Source organism: Phascolarctos cinereus, unplaced genomic scaffold (assembly GCF_003287225.1).
Source record: "Phascolarctos cinereus isolate Bilbo 61053 unplaced genomic scaffold, phaCin_HiC Scaffold_4;HRSCAF=312, whole genome shotgun sequence".
In the NCBI taxonomy this organism is placed as follows: Eukaryota; Metazoa; Chordata; class Mammalia; order Diprotodontia; family Phascolarctidae; genus Phascolarctos; species Phascolarctos cinereus.
The window spans coordinates 143,281,657-143,301,312 of NW_027555847.1; the positions used below are offsets into that span (position 1 = coordinate 143,281,657).

The 19,656-nt window shown below is 38.3% G+C and overlaps 1 protein-coding gene across 2 annotated transcripts in view; it reads left to right on the forward strand.

Annotated features, from left to right (window-relative positions):
- Window positions 1–276: 276 nt before the first annotated feature.
- Window positions 277–19,656, forward strand: part of CTNNAL1 (catenin alpha like 1) — a 100,737-nt gene continuing 81,357 nt past the window's right edge. Inside the window, exons 1-2 of one of the 2 annotated variants that reach the window (XM_078152658.1) lie at window positions 277–511; window positions 19,025–19,214. In XM_078152658.1, the coding sequence (XP_078008784.1) occupies window positions 380–511; window positions 19,025–19,214 (322 nt within the window). In that variant the 5' untranslated portion in view covers window positions 277–379. The remainder of the gene's footprint in view (window positions 512–19,024; window positions 19,215–19,656) is intronic. The other variant, XM_020995689.2, reaches the window with a different exon arrangement.

The following is a 19,656-nucleotide window of genomic DNA, read 5'->3' on the forward strand; positions in this document are numbered from 1 at the left end:
TGGTGGGTTCTGCCCTGGCAGTTTCTCCCAGGTCCATCTCTGCGGTATGGGTTCATCTCTAGGTGTACCTGGGACCTTGACACCTTTGGTGAGCGCAGGTAAGCCCGAGGCCACGCGGCGGCGGGAGGAGGAGGGCCCACACGCGCTTTTCGCCTCTCCCGGGCGGCCCCCTCCGTTCCCTCGCGGGGCCCTTCCCCCCCCCAGCTGCTGGGGACGGGCGGCGCGAGCCAGGCGGGGGGCGGGGCAGGGGCGGAGCGCGGCGGGCGCAGCAGCTTTGGTGGCGCCGGGGGCGGCGGCGGCGGTGTGACGGCTGGGGCTGTGGTGGAGTGTGGTGCGGGTCGGGGAGCGCTGTGGGCCTGCTCCGCCGTCGCGGACCACCATGGCCACTTCTCCCGGCGCCGGCGGCTGCTTGGGGGTTTCCTCGCCAAACTTCCCGGGCTTTGGCTTTGACTCCGGACTGGAGATCAAAACTCGCTCGGTGGAGCAGACCCTCCTTCCGCTGGTGTCGCAGGTAAGATCGCGTCCTGAGCGAGCCCAGGCTCCCCGGCTCCCCGACCCCCTGACCCGGGCGCGGCCTCGGGGTCCCTGCCTCCATCGCGGGCCCCTGGGCTGCCGGGCCCGGGCGCGGGAGGCGGAGGAAGCGGGCCGGCGATGGCGGCCGGCCGCGGAGAGCGCGGGGGCGCCCGATTCCTCCCCAAACTCTGCAGGAGCCGAGCGGAACGGGGGGACGGCGTGACTTCTGTCTATCCCGCCCGCCTCGTCTCCTTAACGGTCTCCGAGAACCGGACACAGCGTGTGTGTATGAGGGGCGGGGGCCGCCGAGCGCTAAAGTTTCCTGTCGGTCTCCCGAGTGCGAGAGACTGGAAGGCAGGCAGCGGTGCAGCCGGAGCGGGCGGGGGGCCGCGGGCAGCGCGGAAGGGAGGCGAGGGGGAGGCGAGGAGCCCAGGGCTAAGGGATCTGCTGCCCAGACTTAAGTGAAAGTGGTGAAGTCTTCCTGTTAGTTCTGTCTTTCTTTTTGTGTGCCCAGAGGGCAGGCAGCAAACCGCGAGCCAGAGATGGCAATCACCCTGAAAGGCACCCTGCAACTGCAAGAGACAAATGTGTTATCCCTTGGAGGGGGTGTGTGTGCGTGCGAGCTTTAGGTGCCATCTTAAAGTGGAAATACATTTGGGGGGCAATGCGCAGGTTGATCAAATAAATGTATATCCGTCGGAGGGGGTGTCTGTGCGCGCGCGCGCTTAGGTGGCTGTCTTAAAGTGGAAATACATTTCGGGGGCACCGCGCAGGTTGACCAAGTTTTAAAAAGGAAATCTAGATAAATAGGTAAAAGAGAGGGTAGCGTGTGGAGTGGGATGGGCTGGAAGAAAACGCGTTTTGTGTACCTCTTTGTTATTTGGTTAAATATATTTAAAAATTGATTGCACTTTTTTGCTTATTGCAAAAAACAAAAAACCAAACTCTTCAATATTGTGACTATTGAGAATAATTCAATTCTGTGTAGCAGTCCAAACCTATTTATCATACCTGGTTTTAAAAGTTTTAGTACATTTTGTAAACATTACCAAAGAAGGTACCGTGAACTTCTTTTTCTTAAACTCTGAACTTCTCAGATGAGTAATCTACCTTTTGTTTTCTATTTATTCACTACTTGTTTTTTCCTTAAGTTTCTGAATTTGGCCACCATCTTCCCTATGTCTTTAACTATTGCTTTGACTATTGAACTTTGCTTCTAGTCATTAATGACTTCTTCCTGGCCAAATCCCATATATAATCAGCTGTCTTGACCTCACTACTGCCTTTGCTAGTGTTGACATCATTTATTGAAGCTCTTTAGACTTTTAGCTTTCTACAGATTATGCTGCTATTTCCATTCTTCTCAGATTTCAAACACACACACACACACACACACACACACACACACACACACCCCTTATCATACACTGTGTTTCAACTCCCAAGGCTTAGTCTTGGGTTCCTTTGTCCTCTGCCCCTACACTTGCGGAATTTAACAAAAATGTAGCTGATTACTTAGTAGATACTGCATACTTTGCTCCTTAATATACATCTTCAGCCTAGCCCTTTCATGCTATCTTTTTAGTCAACTTGGATATCTCTTTGACATTTTAAACTTACTGTAGATGGTATCCCTATCCTTTCACCTTGCTTACTTAGCTGATACCAAGTACCATTGTTGCTCCTTAATTTACACACTGTCTTTTTAGTCTACTTGGATGTCCCGTTAACATTTTAAAATTGCTGTCCTTGGTATCCCCATCTTTTCACCATCTTTTATCACTAACTCCAGTTTTGAAACCTTAAAATTTCTCTTTTGCTAGTTCTTACTGTTCTCTGTATTCTTCCTCCCCACTTTTCCCCACCCTCATTAGCCTTTTCTGTTCATAAACTATGACTTAACACTTACATTAGATTGAAATGGAAAAGAGGACTTGTTGATTGAGAGTCTTTAAGACCAAACTGAGGAGTTTGTATTTGATATAATAATAGTGGCTACTGCAGTTTTATTAGCAGGGTGATGATTTGATACAAACAGTATCTGAAGAAAATTTAATATAGCATCCCATATAAGAAGAATTATAGCCTGGAGGTGATAGAAGCAAGAGCAGCAGTACTGTTAGAGAAACAAGACTTAGAACAAGTTGGTACAGGCACACCCCACCCAATGATATGAATTGATTCCCTGAAAATAGGACACTAGGTAAAACATTACCTACAGCAACAATGTTATAAAATGGAGATACAGTTCCAGGACAGTCAAAATTTAAACTTAAAATAAGTCTTTACAGAGACTTGAAACTAGTAAGATTGAAACAATGATGCAGAACTGAGAGAAGTAGAGCTTGTAGGAGATGGATAATACTGGAGCTGACTAAACTTGGCAGGGAGAAAAAGATAGCTATGGCATGAAAAAAGAGGTAAAGATGAAAGCTGGTGCTATTGTGGCCAGAGCCATTATAGGCCCAGCTCATCAATAGCAAAAATAAATAAATAAATAAAATTTTTTTTAAAAGAAGGAACTTCAAATTGGAAGGGTTTTTGTTCTCCCTTTTTCTTTGTCTTGGCAGAAAAATGAGTCCTGCACTGGAAGGGGACAGAGTTTCAAGAACAGTAGAACGAAGCACCTTTGCAACATTGCCTTGTCCTTCCCTAGCTCCCCACCCCAAAGTTGAAGCATTATTATTTGATGGAAGGAGTACCTCAGAAAAACCACACTGTTAGGTATAGGAAGTAGTCAAGTAACCATGGCATATATGACATAGGATTTTAGGACTTAGAACTGGAAATGGCATTTGAAATATAAGTCCAATCCCCTTATTTTACAAATAGCAGACAAGTAGTAAGTGGCAGAGTCAAATTTGAACCCAGGTCTTTTTATTCCAAATCCAGTACTCTTTTCCTTTTATGTCGAATATTTTGGGAATGCTGAATGTATGCATCTTTTTGACATTATCATGGTATACCAGCAGGTTCTGAATATAGAGAAATCTTTCTGTTAATAGACTTTTCACTGTTTCCAATTGATTTATAAAGCAAGAAAACAATGCTTCACTTTGAGTCTTAAGTGCTTAGTCAAACATTTTAACTGGGTTCCCTAACATTGCAGTAGGTTTTGGTTAGCATGTTTGTGTATATTATTGTTATCCTCATTATTATTATTTTGAGACTGAGTCTCCCTATCTTACTTCTGCTGAAAGCAGAGCAACCACTCACGGACCAATACTTACTGGTGCAGAAGCTTTAACTTGCTCCATTTTTATAACTTGGGCTGGGTTGTCCCTTTTTGACAGCTTGCTAGCCTTAGTTCCAAGGAGCTCACTATATTAGTGCCAGGCTTAATGTGGACACCAACTGGTTTTTAGCCCTACTGCAGTTCAGAAGGCCTGAATTCAAAGAATTCATCAGCCTTAGCACCCTCCCCATTCCCATTTCTGCTAGCTGCAATTACACACCTGACTGGTTAGTATATGTTACTGTTTCTGTTATTTCTAACAATAATAATAGTATATGACACAAATTATATAACACTTTAAGGTTTACAAATTTAAGTGATGTTGATTGGGTCAACATTTTGCAAGTGTATCTGTAGAAGGCTTTGAAGGCATAGAAAATTTTAGCATGTAGAAACTTCAAGCTGGAGAGATCAGCAGAGGTTATATGATCCAACCCCTCCCTCTTAAGTAGGAATCTGTTTTGTAACATTCCTAACAGTTGGTCATCCGGCCTTTACTTTAGCACTTCCATCATCAGTAAGCTCACTAATTATTTGTTGTTGTTCTTCAGTCATTCAATTGTGTCCAGCTCTTTGTGAACCCATGGATCATACTGCTTATGAAGTTTTTTTCTTGGCAAAGATACTGGAGTGGTTTTGCCACTAACTATTACAGAAGCTATTTTCCTTGTTGGGCAGCTCTAATTGTTAGAAAAGTCTTATCCTGCCTTCCTGTAACTTTCACTTGATCCTAATTTTACCCTTTGGAGTAACACCAAATAAATCTTTCCTTCTCCATGACAGTCCTTCAGATATTTTAAGTTAGCTATTCGTTCAACAGGTACTTATTGAATACCTACCATGTGAAAAGCAGTATGGCATAATGGATAGAGGACCCACCAAGTAATCAGGAAGATTTGGATTCAAATTCTGCCTCTGATGCTGGGCAAATAAATTACTTAACCCCAGAGCTTTAGTTTCCATAACTGTAAATTGTAGACAGGATTGTCTGCCTCAAAGCCTCAAATGAAATAATGTATGCAAAGTGCTTTGCAGACTTTAAAGATGTGGATAAATGGATAGATGCGTGCATGTATCTATGTGTGTGTGTGTGTGTGTGTGTGTGTGTGTGTGTGTGTACATATATATGCCAGTTGTTTTTTGTTTTGTTTTTATTTTAGCACAGACTTGTGATTTCAGGAATTTCTGGTGTGGAAATTCTCTTCACTTATACAGATCATTAGCAGCTTCTCTAGCTTATAATTATAGGGAATTGCATATGGCACTAATAGGCTAAACTATTTGCCCATGATTACATAGCTAGTATATTGTAGAGGAAGGAGTTGAATTCAAGTCTTCTTGGCTCCACGACACCCCTGTATACCATGCTGCTTTTCATAAATGCCAGTTCTCGTAATAATATTATTACCATGTGTAGGAAGATACTATGCTAGGTGCTATAGTTACTGTCTCCCTTTATTTTTTGGTGTCTCTTCCTCAAACCAAATATCTTTGTTCTTTTAACAGTTCCTTTCACATCACCCTTCCAGAATGAAGTTTAGTTTGTCAATGTTTCTCTTAAAATGTAGTATCCACCACCAAAGAAAGAACTGGTAGATTCTGAATGAAGATCAAAGCATACTATTTTTCACTTTCTGTATTTTTTTTCATTTTTTTCCCCTTTGGGTCTGTGTCTTTTCACAACATGACTAATATGGTGCTATGTTTTACATGACTGAATATGTATAAACTATAGCAAATTGCTTGCTGTCTCAGGGAGGGAGGAGGTGAGAGAGGGAGAGAGAAATTTGGAACTCAAAATTTAAAAAAATAATGTTCAAAATTGTCTTTATGTAACCAGGAAAAATAAAATATTATTTTATTAAATGTAGTATCCATAATTAAACATAGTATTTCACATATTGCTTGATCAGTGCAGAGTACAGTGATATTTCTTCCTGTACTCTGAACACTAGGATGGCTTTAATTTTTTTTTTAAGTAGCAACATCTCACTGTTGGCCAATATTGAACTTGTCATCAACTAGAAAGGCCAGATAAATGTAATGTAGATTACTGCCAAGCAAAATATCTCTTGTAGCTAGCCTATATTTTTGCAAGTGATTTTTGAACCTAGTTTTTAGCCCCTGATAAGTTTAATCTTTTTAGTTTTGACTCAGTTTTGAAATTTTTTGAAGTCATTTTGAAGAGTACTGGAGTTGGAGTCAGAGAACCTTAGTTTTATCAGTCTCTGCTGCTTAGTACTTGTTTGATTTGAGGCCAGTTACTTTACTTCTCTGGGTCTCAATTTCCTCCTCTGCAAAATGAGAGGGATGTACTTGATCAGGGGTTGATCACTTTTTTTGTAGGGCTATAAGGTAAAGATGGTTTTTTACAATTTTAAATAAGGTGGTGTGTTTAAAAATGTAAAAACTGGGGACAGCTAAGTGGAGCGGTGGATAGAACACCGGCCCTGAAGTCAGGAGAACCTGAATTCAGATCTGGCATCAGACCAAACACTTGACACTTACTAGCTGTGTGACCCTGGGCAAGTCACTGAACTCCAGTTGCCTAAAAAAAAAAAATGTAAAAACCACATGCAGGCCATACTAAATAGGTTGTGGTCCAGATTTCATCCTCAGGCCATAACCTGCTTATCCTTGGACTAGATAATCTATAAGGTCCCTTCCAACTTCTGTGATCATATGAATGCTGATTTTTGTCATCTGTTATATTAACAGCAATTCATGTGGGAAAAGAGCCAAGGATTTTTTTTTGTTTTGTTTTGTACAAGTTTAATATGAGTCAAAAGTTTGAGGCAATTACTTTATTAAAAACTAATGTAATCTTGGGCTATATCAACTCAATTCAGCAAACATTTATTAGCTGTCTACCAAGTGCAGAGCATGATATCTGTGATAAAAGAGGTAATAGTCCTGTAATACTCTGTACTACTCAGGCCACAGTCAGAATATTGTATCCATTTCTGTATTTCAGACTTTTAGGTGTGACATCAACAAACTAGATGCCGTTTGGAATGCAACCAAGATAGCGAGGGATCTGGAAAGAATGTCGTCAGGGAAAAGTTAAGAGAAGTAGATTAAATGTGAGCAGTCATATAAAGGAAGGAATGATTTTTTTTCTATTATTTCAGAAGACAAAACTAGGATCACTATGTGGAAGTTGCAGAAAGGTAAAGTGGGGGGCGCCCCCCATTTTTAACAATTGGAGCTGCTGTCCAAGAATGGATTGTGCTTCCTCTTCAAGTAGTGAGCTTCTCAGTATTGGAAATATTCAACCAGAGACTGGTTGACTACCTATTATTAGTTGTTCCTTTACTGAAAGAGTACCCCAACATTGTTAAAGAGGCTGGACTAGATAATCTCCACATTTCCTTCTAATTTAATAGTCTATGATTCTGTGATAATCAGTTTAATAAAATTAACATGGTTTCTGAAAGGGAAAATAATACTATGTTGATTTCTAAAGTTCTTTGTAAATGATGAATAAGTATGTGGACAAGAACTAATTACTTTATTTAGACTTTCAGAGATCTTTTGATAAGAATTCATACTAAAAGTGGTTTTAAAGAAAAACAATTTAAAAAAAAATGAGTAACCATGGTTTGCCTTGGGTAAACAGTATGCTATTATATAATAGTGGGGATGGAGAGAAAGAGACAGATGTGAAACATATTTCAAAAAAAGACTCAGCAGGACTTAGTGATTGGTGAATGGAGTCAAATATGAAGTATTTATATAGCATTTTAAGTTTGCAAAGTACTTTACATATGTTTTCTCATTTGATCCATGTTTTAAGTCTGGAAACCACTAAGAGACAAAAGGAAGTCTGCTGTTGGAACTAGTTTAGGTGGATCAGAGTTCATTCATTAGATATTTGTTGTGTGCCTTTTGTGTACAAAAGCGTAGAGGAGAGTAATGCAGTATAATCACAGGTCAGGGAAAATATGTTCGTTTGTATTTCTGCATGTGCCTTGTAATTAACAGTATACTAAAGGGAAGGAAGGGGGAGGAATTGCTGGTTACTGGGGAGATATTGAATATACTTAGGGAGAAGGGGAGAAGATCCTGGAAGAGGCAGAAAAGGAAGTTTCTCTGCAATGTCCCATATATGCATTAGGTGGTTAATAAAGTTTGAAGAGTCAAATTGAGATTATGGAGCTAAGGACTAGTTTGAGAAAGGAGAAGTCTGGATACATTTTTCTTTGAAACAGACAAAAAGATGAGAAAGCTTAGGCCTATTGGCCTCTATCTCTTCAGTCTTATCTTCTTAGGTTCATATCTACAAGCATCATTAGAAAAAAAAATTTAATGGCCTTTTATGTTTTCAGAGAGAAGCTTAGACCAGTAAAAACAATTTCCCTAAGCAGTTCAACAACCCCCTTCTTCCTTCTTTTCCATTCTGGACCTGGTTCATTGCTCATTCACAGTGTCCAAGATGTATATACTGAAGGAACTCTATGGGTTGGCTGTTCAATTGTGTATCACAGACTGTGAAATAAACATTCTTTATCCACTTGACTTTTACTTTGTGGAAAATTAGAATGAATGTTTTCAAGTGATTATGGTTCTCATTTGGAAGGTTCTGGAGGACTATCTATGGCTGCTGCTACTATATGGCTATGAGGCATGGGATACCACAGTGTCCAGTGAATTCAAATTGATGGTTACCCAAAAGGCAATAGAGGGATAGATGATAGGCATTAGCAGGCATTGGCAATTGCAAGAGAAAAGCAACATCAAGAATGTCATTAGAGAGCTGTATAACCAGAAAAGAAAATGGACTGATCAGGTAGCTAGAATAAGGGGTAACCAGTGGACAATCTTTGTGCTCCATTGGCATCTACATAATATCAAAAAACCTTGAGGAAAGACTCCAGCATGTTGGGTAAACCCACTGTGGATGGTTTACAGGAACAAAAGGCACAAATATGAAGGGCTAGTTGGGTTGATTGACATCTGTGTCCAGATAATGACAGCAGGTCCATTGAAATACTTATTTAGGCTTTGTATTCCACTTTCAAAAGGATTTGAAGTAGTTTATGAGATTAAACATAATGTAAAAATAGGACAATTAGAAATAAAGTAGAAGCTTATCTAAAAAGGACAAACTGATTACTACTTTTGAATACTAAATGATGCCCCTGAGTTTTTTGACAGCGAAGGCAAAGAGGAAACCTGTTAGGTTATGTAGTTTTAATTTTCTGACTGAAGAGGACATATAAAAACTTCTGTTGAGATAGGCATTTCTGTGGAACTACACTCAAGCAAAAAGTTATCACATAAGTCCTGTATTAGGGACCTTGGGTAACACAGGCAATTTCCTCAACTAGTTTTGCTTCTTTCCTTCAAGATCTATTTAAATGCATAAACATTTTGTTGACCCTGTGTAAAGGTAAAAGATAGGACATTAGCTTTATTTCAATAAACAGATATATAAGAAATTTTCTGTGGATAGTGAGATGATATGTCGTGGGTCCTTCACTCTCTTGTGATCTAATAATACTCAGCTAGAATTAAAACATCTACATAAATGGATAGTTACCAAGACTCTTAGACTGTTTTAAATATCAGAGCCTTTGATTGCAGTCATTTCATGATCAAACTCCCTTAAGTTCCTATAAAGCAAATATTCTTTATTGTTTGTTGAAGTGCAAGCTCTATACCTTAGCTACCAGCCATAATGGTGCCAAGTTTTCATTCCATGACTATTCACATTTGTCACATCACTTAAGTGGTTGATTAATAAAAGTTTTTAAAAATGAAATAGCTGGTAAAAGTTCCAGAACTAAACTTATATTCTCACCCATATGGGCCAACCTATTTTCAGCTGGGGTCATTTCCTACAGCTCTAAAGCTTTTATTTTTTCACAGAAGAAAAAGCCTTATGTCTTTTCAAGCATTTGTAACAAGTATACCTCCTTAATGTTGCAATAACCAGGGTCATTTTTTTCCAGTGGCATCATTAGCACACTATAAATAAAGCCTATTCTAACATTGTAAAGCCTTGGCTGTAACCTTGAGCCAGTTCTCAGAGATTCAGATCAGTTAGTGATGATGTAAGCTAGCACTCTATGGTATTTACTCCTCTGCCAGTCTACTTACCATCATCATACTACTTAGAGTTTGTTCATAAAATATCTTTTCCTATAGAAATAACTATGTAGATTCAGAATTTCATATAGAGAGTATCCTAAAAGTGCAGTTTTAAGCTATTAAAGGGAAAAACTATTAAAACTTAAAACTGCACTGAGACTTTTGGGATAGCCTATATAATCTTTTTTGTGTTCTGCTGTATATGTAAAAACGTTCTCTTTTGTTGAAGATCAAAATTTTAAAATGAAACTACTTGTCATTGTGACATTGTTTTGGCTGGTGTATTTTTTGTTTGTTTTTTTCTTTTAGGCAATTGGGGTTAAGTGACTTGCCCAGGGTCACACAGCTAGTAAGTGTCAAGTGTTTGGTCTGAGGTCAAATTTGAACTCAGGTCCTCCTGACTTCAGGGCCAGTGCTCTATCCACTGCGCCACCTAGCTGCCCCCAGCTGATGTATTTGTGTAGAATCAATTAATCATGTTAGGTTGTACCTCTACTTGGTTGGAACCCTAGAGTTCTGCACCATTAGCGTAGAATAACTCTCTTTAGCCTAAATAATTGTTAGGAAAAGAGTTATCAGTTAACCATCTTTACCCATAAAAAAAACCTTCATATCCCCTAGAGAACATCTAATTTTAAACAAAATTATAATATTGTATTATCAAGGATGTTTGCTGTGAAATGCATTCACAAGCTGAATAAGTTCACTTGATGGATAGGATAGTTAATTTGATTAATTAAATGTTGGTGAATGCCTACAAAATACAGTTTTACTTTGATGTAATTGATGTAAGTCACTTTTTTTCTAGCAATAACTAAACTACAGTTCCACCTATCCTGTCCAGAATAGAGTGGGTCAAGTTTGAGATTAGCTAATAGGGCTAGTGGTTACTTAATAAGTGAGGTAGAGCCAAAGTGGGAAGAGACTAAAATATGAGGTTTATCAGCAGGGGATATTAGAAATGGCAGTCCATGGAGGCCTGGTGAAACACCAGGAAGACTAGAGCAGGGGGTAGAAGGCCAAATGTTGTAGCTCTGGTTCACAAACTGAAAAAGCAGTTCAGGGCACTATGTGATTGTTTTGCTTGGTGTCCCAGTAGGATGACACTTTTTAAAAATGCAGGCAATAAGCCTCTCCCCTCCTAGGTCTTGAAGACCCAGCTGCCAATCATCACTGTACCTGAGGTCCAGGACATGTTATGAGGTCTGTACTGAATGTTGACATTTAGAGGTTTCTGTTGGACTCTGAGGCATGGTCCTCCTGTTTGTGGCCTTTCCATTTAATTTAATGCTGGGATTCTGGAATTTCCCCTTCATCATGAACTGGCTTTCAAGCATAATAGATGATCAAGGAACTAATGAATGAACATCAGGGTTGAGATGGGCTGATGAAATGTGGAATGTGCTAGCAGCAAAGCCAGGCTCCAGGATTGTAGAGACTCAGAGCTTATGGAGCATGAAGAGAGAGAACATTGAGGGAAAAGCAGGCTGACTAGATCTCAGTGGGGGAAAAAACACAGTGGGGCTGTTTTGGTTAACAAATCCAATACCACCAGTATGGTATCCTGGACAGGGGCAGATTTGTGACAAAGTCTAGTGACACTGAGTACTACAGTACCTAAGAACTAACTAGGAGCTATAAATATTCCATAGTTTTTCCTCCCAAGTGCTTCACTCAGGGCAGGTCTCATACTTTATATATAGGGTGATATGACATCAAACCCATGGCCACTAGAAATTTAAAATAACCAAAGGCAATGTCTTGAATATCCTGATGTACCTTGTCTGCAATTCATCATGGCATAAGTAGACCTCCCCAGGTTATGTACAGATGAGTTCTTCCATTTATAATCCTATGCAAGGTGTGGAAATAGAGTTGGTTTTCAGAGTAAACTGTTGGATCTGAGTATAGGAATCCTGCAGTTGCAGCTGTCATACAAAGCCTGTTCTGCTTAACTGTAAAGATTTTGACACGCAGAATAGTCTTGCTTGTGGCAATGGATTTTCCTCTAGACTTCAGAATCCTAATCATTAACTCAGTCCATTACTACTTACATCTTGGAATGCAAGAGATTCTAAAATCAAACTAGCTAAAAAGAAATAAGACTTACCAGGCCTGACTCTAGTTTTCAGACCAGCATTAGGCTTTCAAGATTCTGATTATCTCTTTGTGTGATGATAGACTTTCCTGAAATACTGCCCTGGGAGAGGCAGTCACCAATCAGGACAGTGGGATCCCAGGGTAGAAAGGCAATTGTTGAGATGTCTATAGAGTAGCATTTATTGAGTATCTGCTATATATCAAGCATTGTGATAAGCACTGAGAATTCAAAACAACCAAACAGGAAACATATGAAGTATGTATGTAGTAAATACAAAGAAATTTTAGGTTAGGGAAAGAATACAATTGTTAACTGGAAGAGCCAAGAAAGACTTTGTGTAGGAGATGGTACCTACCTACCTTTGTGTAGCAGCTGTGCCTCAAAAGTAACCTAGAGATTGTTAGTTAGTGGTGAGGAAGGGGAGAACATTCTAGGCATTGGAGACAGCCTGTTCACAGTTATGGAAGATGGCACATCATGGGTAGAACATAGGATGTGTGAGGGGAAATGATAGCAATAGTTAGCATTTAAAGTAGTTTACATGCATAATCTCATTTTTTTTAAGGCAATTGGGGTTAAGTGACTTGCCCAGGGTCAGCATAATCTCATTTGATTCTCACAACAACCCTGTAAGATAGGTGCTAGGAAACTAAGCCTGAGGCAGTGACTTGTCCAGAGGCATAAGGCTGTTACATGTTTGAGGAAGAATTCAAACCTAGGTTTTCTTGACTCTTTCCAGAAAGATAACAGAAGAGAATGTCCAGTCAAAGACAATAAAATCGCATCTTCAGTATAAAAGAAAGTATTTGTCTACTGTTTAATACAGGAAGATATGCATCATGTTTACTTAATTTGGATAGTTTTTAAATATAGATGGAAGAGAAGTAATAATGTATAGTCCTATTGCTAATCATTTAAGAGTGGGATTATGTCTTCTGTGAGACCATTCCTGCTTATTTTGATTTTAGCAGTTGTTTTTTCAAGTGGATTCCAAAAAAAGTATCAGTTACCCAATATTAAAACTGGACAATTTGTTTCATGGCCATTGAACTAAAGACTATAGGCCAGTCTGCAGATAGCCTGAAGTTGTTGTTAAATCTTCAGTGAGGTCTAACAGAATGGATTGAGTCGGAAAGACCTGAGTAGGAATCCTACCTCAGACCTTAGCTGTGTGACCTTGGGCAAGTCACTTTACTTCTCTCAGCCTCTAAAATGGGGATAATAATAGAATCTACCTCACACAGTTGTTGTGAGGATCAAATGAGTTAATGTTTATAATATGCTTTGTAAATCTAAAACCTATATAAATGCTAGCTCTATTATTGAACAGTACTGGTAAGTTTGTTGCTAAATTTTCCCTTCTCATGGATATTATATTGGGAAATCCAGTTCTGCTACTTATTGAAGAGAAAAGCTGCATAGGGCTTAAAAAATGATAACATGTTGCAAAATTTAATTTTTTATTTAAGAATTATTGATACATTTTATTTTTATTACACTTTATTTTCTGATTATATCCCTTCCTGCTTCCCTATGCAGTGATCCATATCCGTAATTTTCAACCCCTTCAAGAAAAGGAGGGAGATGCATTTCCATGGCTCCTTGCTGGGGCCAAATTTGGTCATTATAAATATATGATATTCAGTTTCTTTTTTTTTGTTGTTGTTGTTGTTCTTCCCATTTACATTGTTGCAGCTGTGTATGTTGTTTTCTTAATTCATTCAATTCATGTTTCTGTGAATTCTTCATATTTGTCATTTCTTCTACTACATTAATATTTCATCACATTTATGTCCCACTATTTGTTTAACCATTCCCCAGTTAATCAGAATCTACTTTGCTTCTAGTTCTTTGCTGCCACAAAAAGTGCTGCTATGAGTGTTTTGGTATTTGTGGGATGCTTCTTTTTGCCCTTTACCCCCTTGGGATATGAGGCATAGATTTTGAAAAGAAGGAACAACAGGGTGGTTAGTTGGTAATTCTGAGATAATGGAGGATTTCTCTTTTTAAAGATGGAGTAGATAGTACTTTGTGTCTATTCTGAAGGAATAATACAATTCATTAAGGTTCGTTGTTTGGAAACTCTAGGTTTTTGCACTTGGAGCAAATTAAGAAGACTCATGGCAAAAAAGTCTTTTCTTAGGACCTCTTTAGTTTGATTAGTCCACGAACATTTCAAGTTATTAAATATTTATTAACCACCTGTGATGTGCAAGGTACCACAGAGTATCTGGAATTACTGACTTCTACCTATGTCCTGCAGTCAATTTTGTGTCCTGTTTATCTTTTATGGTACCCAGACAGAGTACATTGTATTGCATATCTACTATTCATTGAATTACATTAAAGAGATGGGAGCATCCATTATTAGTTCTCTTTTTTCTCCAATTCTACACCTCAGATCCCTTCAGAATTATCCTCTTTCTCTATAGTTTTGTTCCAGTCTTCGAGGAAGTGGTGATCCTTTCCTTGTCTATCGTTCTTTTTCTACCCTTGATCTCACCTATTTTCTCCTTCAGGAGTTTTCTCATAGGATGATAGAGTAAGAACTGAAAGAGACTATATCGATCTCTCTAATCTGCAATCTTTCTTTATCCATTGGCTCCTTCTCTAAATACAGGCATGCTCAGATTTCTCCCATCTTTCAAAAGCTTCACTTGACCCTTCTATCCCCTCATGATATCATGCTTTATCTCTCCTCCCTTTTATAGCCAAACTCTTAGAAAAAAAGGTATCTGTGTTTGTTGCCTTTACTTCATTACGTTGGGCTCACCTTTTCAGCACCTCACAGTCTGGTTTCTAACACTGCCATTGCATTGAAACTGATTATCTCCAAGGTTACTGATCTCTTAATTGCCAAATCCAGTCACCTTTTCTTAGCCCCTGTCCTTCTTAGTTATGCTGAAGCATTTGACACTGATTTCCTCTTATTCCTGGATATTCTTTCCTCCCTACATTTTTGTGACATTGCTGTCTCCTGGTACCCTTCTCACTTGTCTAACACTCTTCATTTCTTACTCTGGATCAGCATCTATGATCCATCTTCTGTGTAGGAGTGTATGCCCAGGATTCCAAGCAGAGCCCTCTTTCTTCTCTACCTTCTTTTGGTACATCCTATGGGTTATAACTGGCATTTATGTAGTGCTTTGAAGTATGGAAACACTTTCTATGAATTATCTCAGTTGATCCTAACAATAATTCTATGAAATTACTGCTATTGTTGGTCTCATCTTATACATAAGGAAACTGAGACTTGGATTGAGTCACTTAGCTAATCTGTGGATGAGCCTGGATTCAAATGTAGGTTGTCCTGATTCCAGTTCTAACAGTCTAACCACTATGCAATATTCCCACATCTATAATGTGCATATCCAGCCCTAATCTCTCCCAAACTCCAATCCCCTATCACCAAATGCTTACTGCACATCTCCACTTGAATATCCCACAGACATTTCAAATTTCGGAAGTGAACTCATTATCATCCTCCTCAGCCTACACTTCCATCTCATCTTCCTGTTTCTGTTGAGGGCAACACTATTCTTCTAATCACCCAGGTTGAAACCTTCAGTAATATGTAAGTTCCTTTAAAATAGGGAATGTTTTGTTTTGGTTTTGTCTTTCTAATCCCAATGTCTAGCAAATGCCTGGCACATTGTTGGTGCTGAAGAATTACTGATCAAATTGAACAAACTACAAAGATAAATTTGTAGGACTAGATAATTGAATAAAGTAATTTCTCTCGTTATTTCTCTCACTTTTCTGTGGGAAAGTGTCCTAAAATATATTCCCTGCAAGTTGAACTCCAAACCTTCCACTGGGATCTATAGGAATCGAGTTTCTTCTTAGAAAGATATAAACTTAAGGTTAGTCCAAATATTGGCTACCTGAAAGTATTACCATTCCTAAAATGAAGTTTCTTGGAAAGGGACAGACAATGTATGTGAAAGTAGATACTGAAACACACAGGCCACACTTGTGTTTTATACAAACCAAATTTATAGAACCATCATTAAACAAATACAAAGCAATATATCTTTGGACCAGTGTAGTTTAACTGATTTCAATTATAGTGTTTTCAAAAATTTGGGCAAGTTTCTTTTTCCATTTTGCTTCCTGGTGTTTGTTTTTCCAATAAAGAAACAGCATGGCTAGTTCTGTTTTCCCTTCCCCCCAGGCAATGGGCAAACACTGGCTTTAGCCTTTGTATTTATCTTCAGGTAATAGTTCAATGTGAAGTTTCTTGCAAAAGAAAGTGTTAGTAAAGTGCTATCAGATTTTTTGATCTTCTGACTGTTAGAAAATGAATTCTCTTATCTTTTGCAGACAGATGATATTAAAGTCAGGCAAGAAGGTTAGATCAGGAACTTTATTAAAAGCCATTTCCAAATAGATAAGTGGTCAAAGGATATGAACAAATAGTTTTCAAAAGAAGAAATGCAAGCTATCAACAACCATCTAGCAAGTGCTCAAAATTACTACTGATAAAAGAAATATAAATTAAAATGACTCTGAGGTTGGCACCTATCAAGTGTGCAAAGATGGGGAACATTCTATGTTGGCGGTATATGTATGCACATCAAAACTACTGGTAATGGCAAAGGAAATAGTTCCAACCAATTTGAAAAACAAGCAATAATTTATGCAATTTTTTTTAAATTAGAAAAACTAGATATGATAGACTTTTGACAATTATATAATAGAAATTATATAGAGTATAGCAATTTTTAAAAGAAATATGGATACCTTTACAAAATTTGATCATGTGTTGAGACAAAAGGAGCTCATAACTGAATGTAGAAAGACAGGATTATTAAATAAATCTTTTACAGACTATGAAAGGCAGTACAGCACAACTGATGAAGAACTGGCCTTGAAGCCTGGAAGAGCTGTGTTCAAGTAGCCCTCTCAGTGCACTCAGCAACTATAAAATTCTAAGTTGTAGAGGAGCTTCCTCACCCAGGATTATAGGATATGATTAGATCCCCTCTTGCTGAAAGTACTGGTTGGCTTGTTTCAAATCTATTTGGGGGAGCTCACGCTGGCTTCCCTAGGAAGATTCCTCTCTTTAGCTTTACAGCTTCCCTATTTACCTGTGATCAGGCTGGCTTCCCTGGTTGAGACCATTCTATATGCTTCAATCGGCTTTCTGCTGGGATTTTTTGTTTTGGTTTCCTTTTTGTTTATTGGTTTTGGTTTTAGCAGTTCTCGATTGGATGGTAAAGGTAATTTCTGATTCTACTTGATTTTCTTTATCATTGATCTTTTGGAGTTCTTTAAGATATTTGCTAGGTTTTATGTAGTACTCTTGCCTCCTTTATAAAGAACAAGACACGGGACAATGAGAGGAAAAAGTAAGAGGATGGTGGAGGGTTGTTGTGGAGCTTAAATGAAATAGCACATGTAAAGCATTTTGTAAACTTTAAAGTGTTATCTTCCCAGGAACCCTTCAACAATTGTTATTTTTATCTTTTTTCATCTTTGCCAATGTATGGTTAGGTTCCTTTCTTTTTTTTACCATTTTAAAATTTACTATTTATGCATATCATAGTATTCAGAGCTGCAAGAGATCTTGGAGGTCATCTAGTCCATTTTCCACATGTTACTGATGAGGAAGCTGAAGCCCAGAGGGGTTAAGCAACGTTCCTAAGATCCCACATATGCAGGGTCACTGTTTGAATCTAAGTCCTCTGGTTTCTAATCCAGTGCTCTCTATAATGCTGCACAGTTAGTAAGTGCCATCTTTGTAAAGGCGCTGGCACTGAGAATGAAACTGACATAGTATTCCTGTTCTTAATTATATAAAACATTTACATTTTCTCTTAGAAGTTCAAAAACTTTGGGGCAGTTAGGGGCTCAGTGGATAGAGAATCCGCCCTGGAGTCAGGAGGACCTGAGTTCAAATCTAGCCTCAGATACTTGACACTTACTAGCAGTGTGACCCTGGGCAAATCACTTAACCCCATTGCCCAGCCCCCCCCAAAAAAAAATTCAACAACTTGGATATTAGTCCCAAAAGTTAATTTTGGAAAGATTCTATATCTGAAGAGAAATTTTTCCAGAGCTTGAGAAGAATATAACAAACTCTAATTTTTCATGCACATTGGAAAGAGCACTGGAGTCATTGTACAATCTATATACTCTGAAATACGGTTGGTGCTTTAGCCTGTTTTAAAGCCCTTTTTGCTAGTATCATTATTATTATTACTTATGAGCAAAAACTTCCAGAAAATAAGAGTCTAAACCAACTATTTGCATCCTTCATAATTTTGTTCCTATCTTTAATGTATGTCTTTTTCAGTTAAAAACAGTATGTATAGACTGATTATTTTTAATTTTCCACTTAACATTGTTTCATGTGTGTGTTTTTCTAAGACCTTTTCAATCAGTTATTCCTTATAGAATCATAGATATAGAGCTGAAGGAACCTCACAGGCCATCTAGTCCAACTCCTCATTTTACAGATGAGGAAACTGAGGCCCAGGGAGGTTAAATGACTTGTCTCTTTGCTTCTGGTACAACAAAATGAAACAAATAAATGGATAAAATATAAAAGTATGCTTAAAATGAGTAGCTTTGTCATATTCAAGTTAGATTTGGAACTATCAGGGAGAGCTGGAATTTGAGTTTCAAGGAAAACATAGAAACTGGAAACTAAGGACAGCATTTGGTGATGACAGTTGCATTTGGTGATGACAGTTGCAGGTTTTATGTAGGTAATGAGCCAGTTTTCCTCCACCAAGATCCACCTCCCACCTAACACTTGTTATTACTGTTTGATAAAGTGGCAAGAGGGAGAACAGAGTTCATTGTTCCAAACAGTCATTGGAGGATGGGGATGATGTCTGCAGAATAAACTTTAAGTTTGATTTTGGTGGAGTAATAGTCCTGAAATGTGATGTGGGGTGATGTTACTGGTAATGCCCAGATGCCTAACTTAATTTATTAAAAAAAAACAAAACAAAAATTAAAAACTTTTTCTACATAATAACCATAATTAGCCATTATTATAATTAGGTAAATGCCTTTAAATTTAAAAAGCAATTGATATATAATTCTAACAAAGTTTTCTTTTATATTTATAGATAACTACACTTATTAATCATAAAGATAAAACAAAACGGTCAGATAAGACTTTGCAAGCAATTCAACGAGTGGGACAAGCAGTCAACTTGGCAGTTGGAAGATTTGTTACAGTAGGGGAAGCTATAGCCAGTGAAAATTGGGATTTGAAAGAGGAAATAAATATTGCTTGCTTGGAAGCAAAACAAGCAGGTATGTGAATATTTACATTTTTAGGTGTCTAATACCAATGTTATTGCTGTACAGATAGAAAATTCTTTGTTAAGATATGTATAACACAAATATATATAATATATTTATCATATATGTATATTATGTATTATATATGTATATATGTATGTATGTTACTTGCATGTCAGAGATGCTCCTGTCATGAAGGCTTTGGTTACTTTTAAAGGATTGGTTGTATTTTATTGGTTTAAGCCCTATCCAGAAACCTAGAGAAAAAAAATCTCTTTACTGAAAAAATAAAAGCCATTCATCTCAAGTTTCTCCTTCTGTATTCATCATTCCTCATCCTCTCTTCCTTTGCTCTAGTCTTTGACAAAGAGGTGACCCTTTAACTTTTCACTTGTTCCATTGAACCCCTCCTGTCTCCTCTGGGAACTGGCCCCTTCAGTCATCTCTTTTTCTG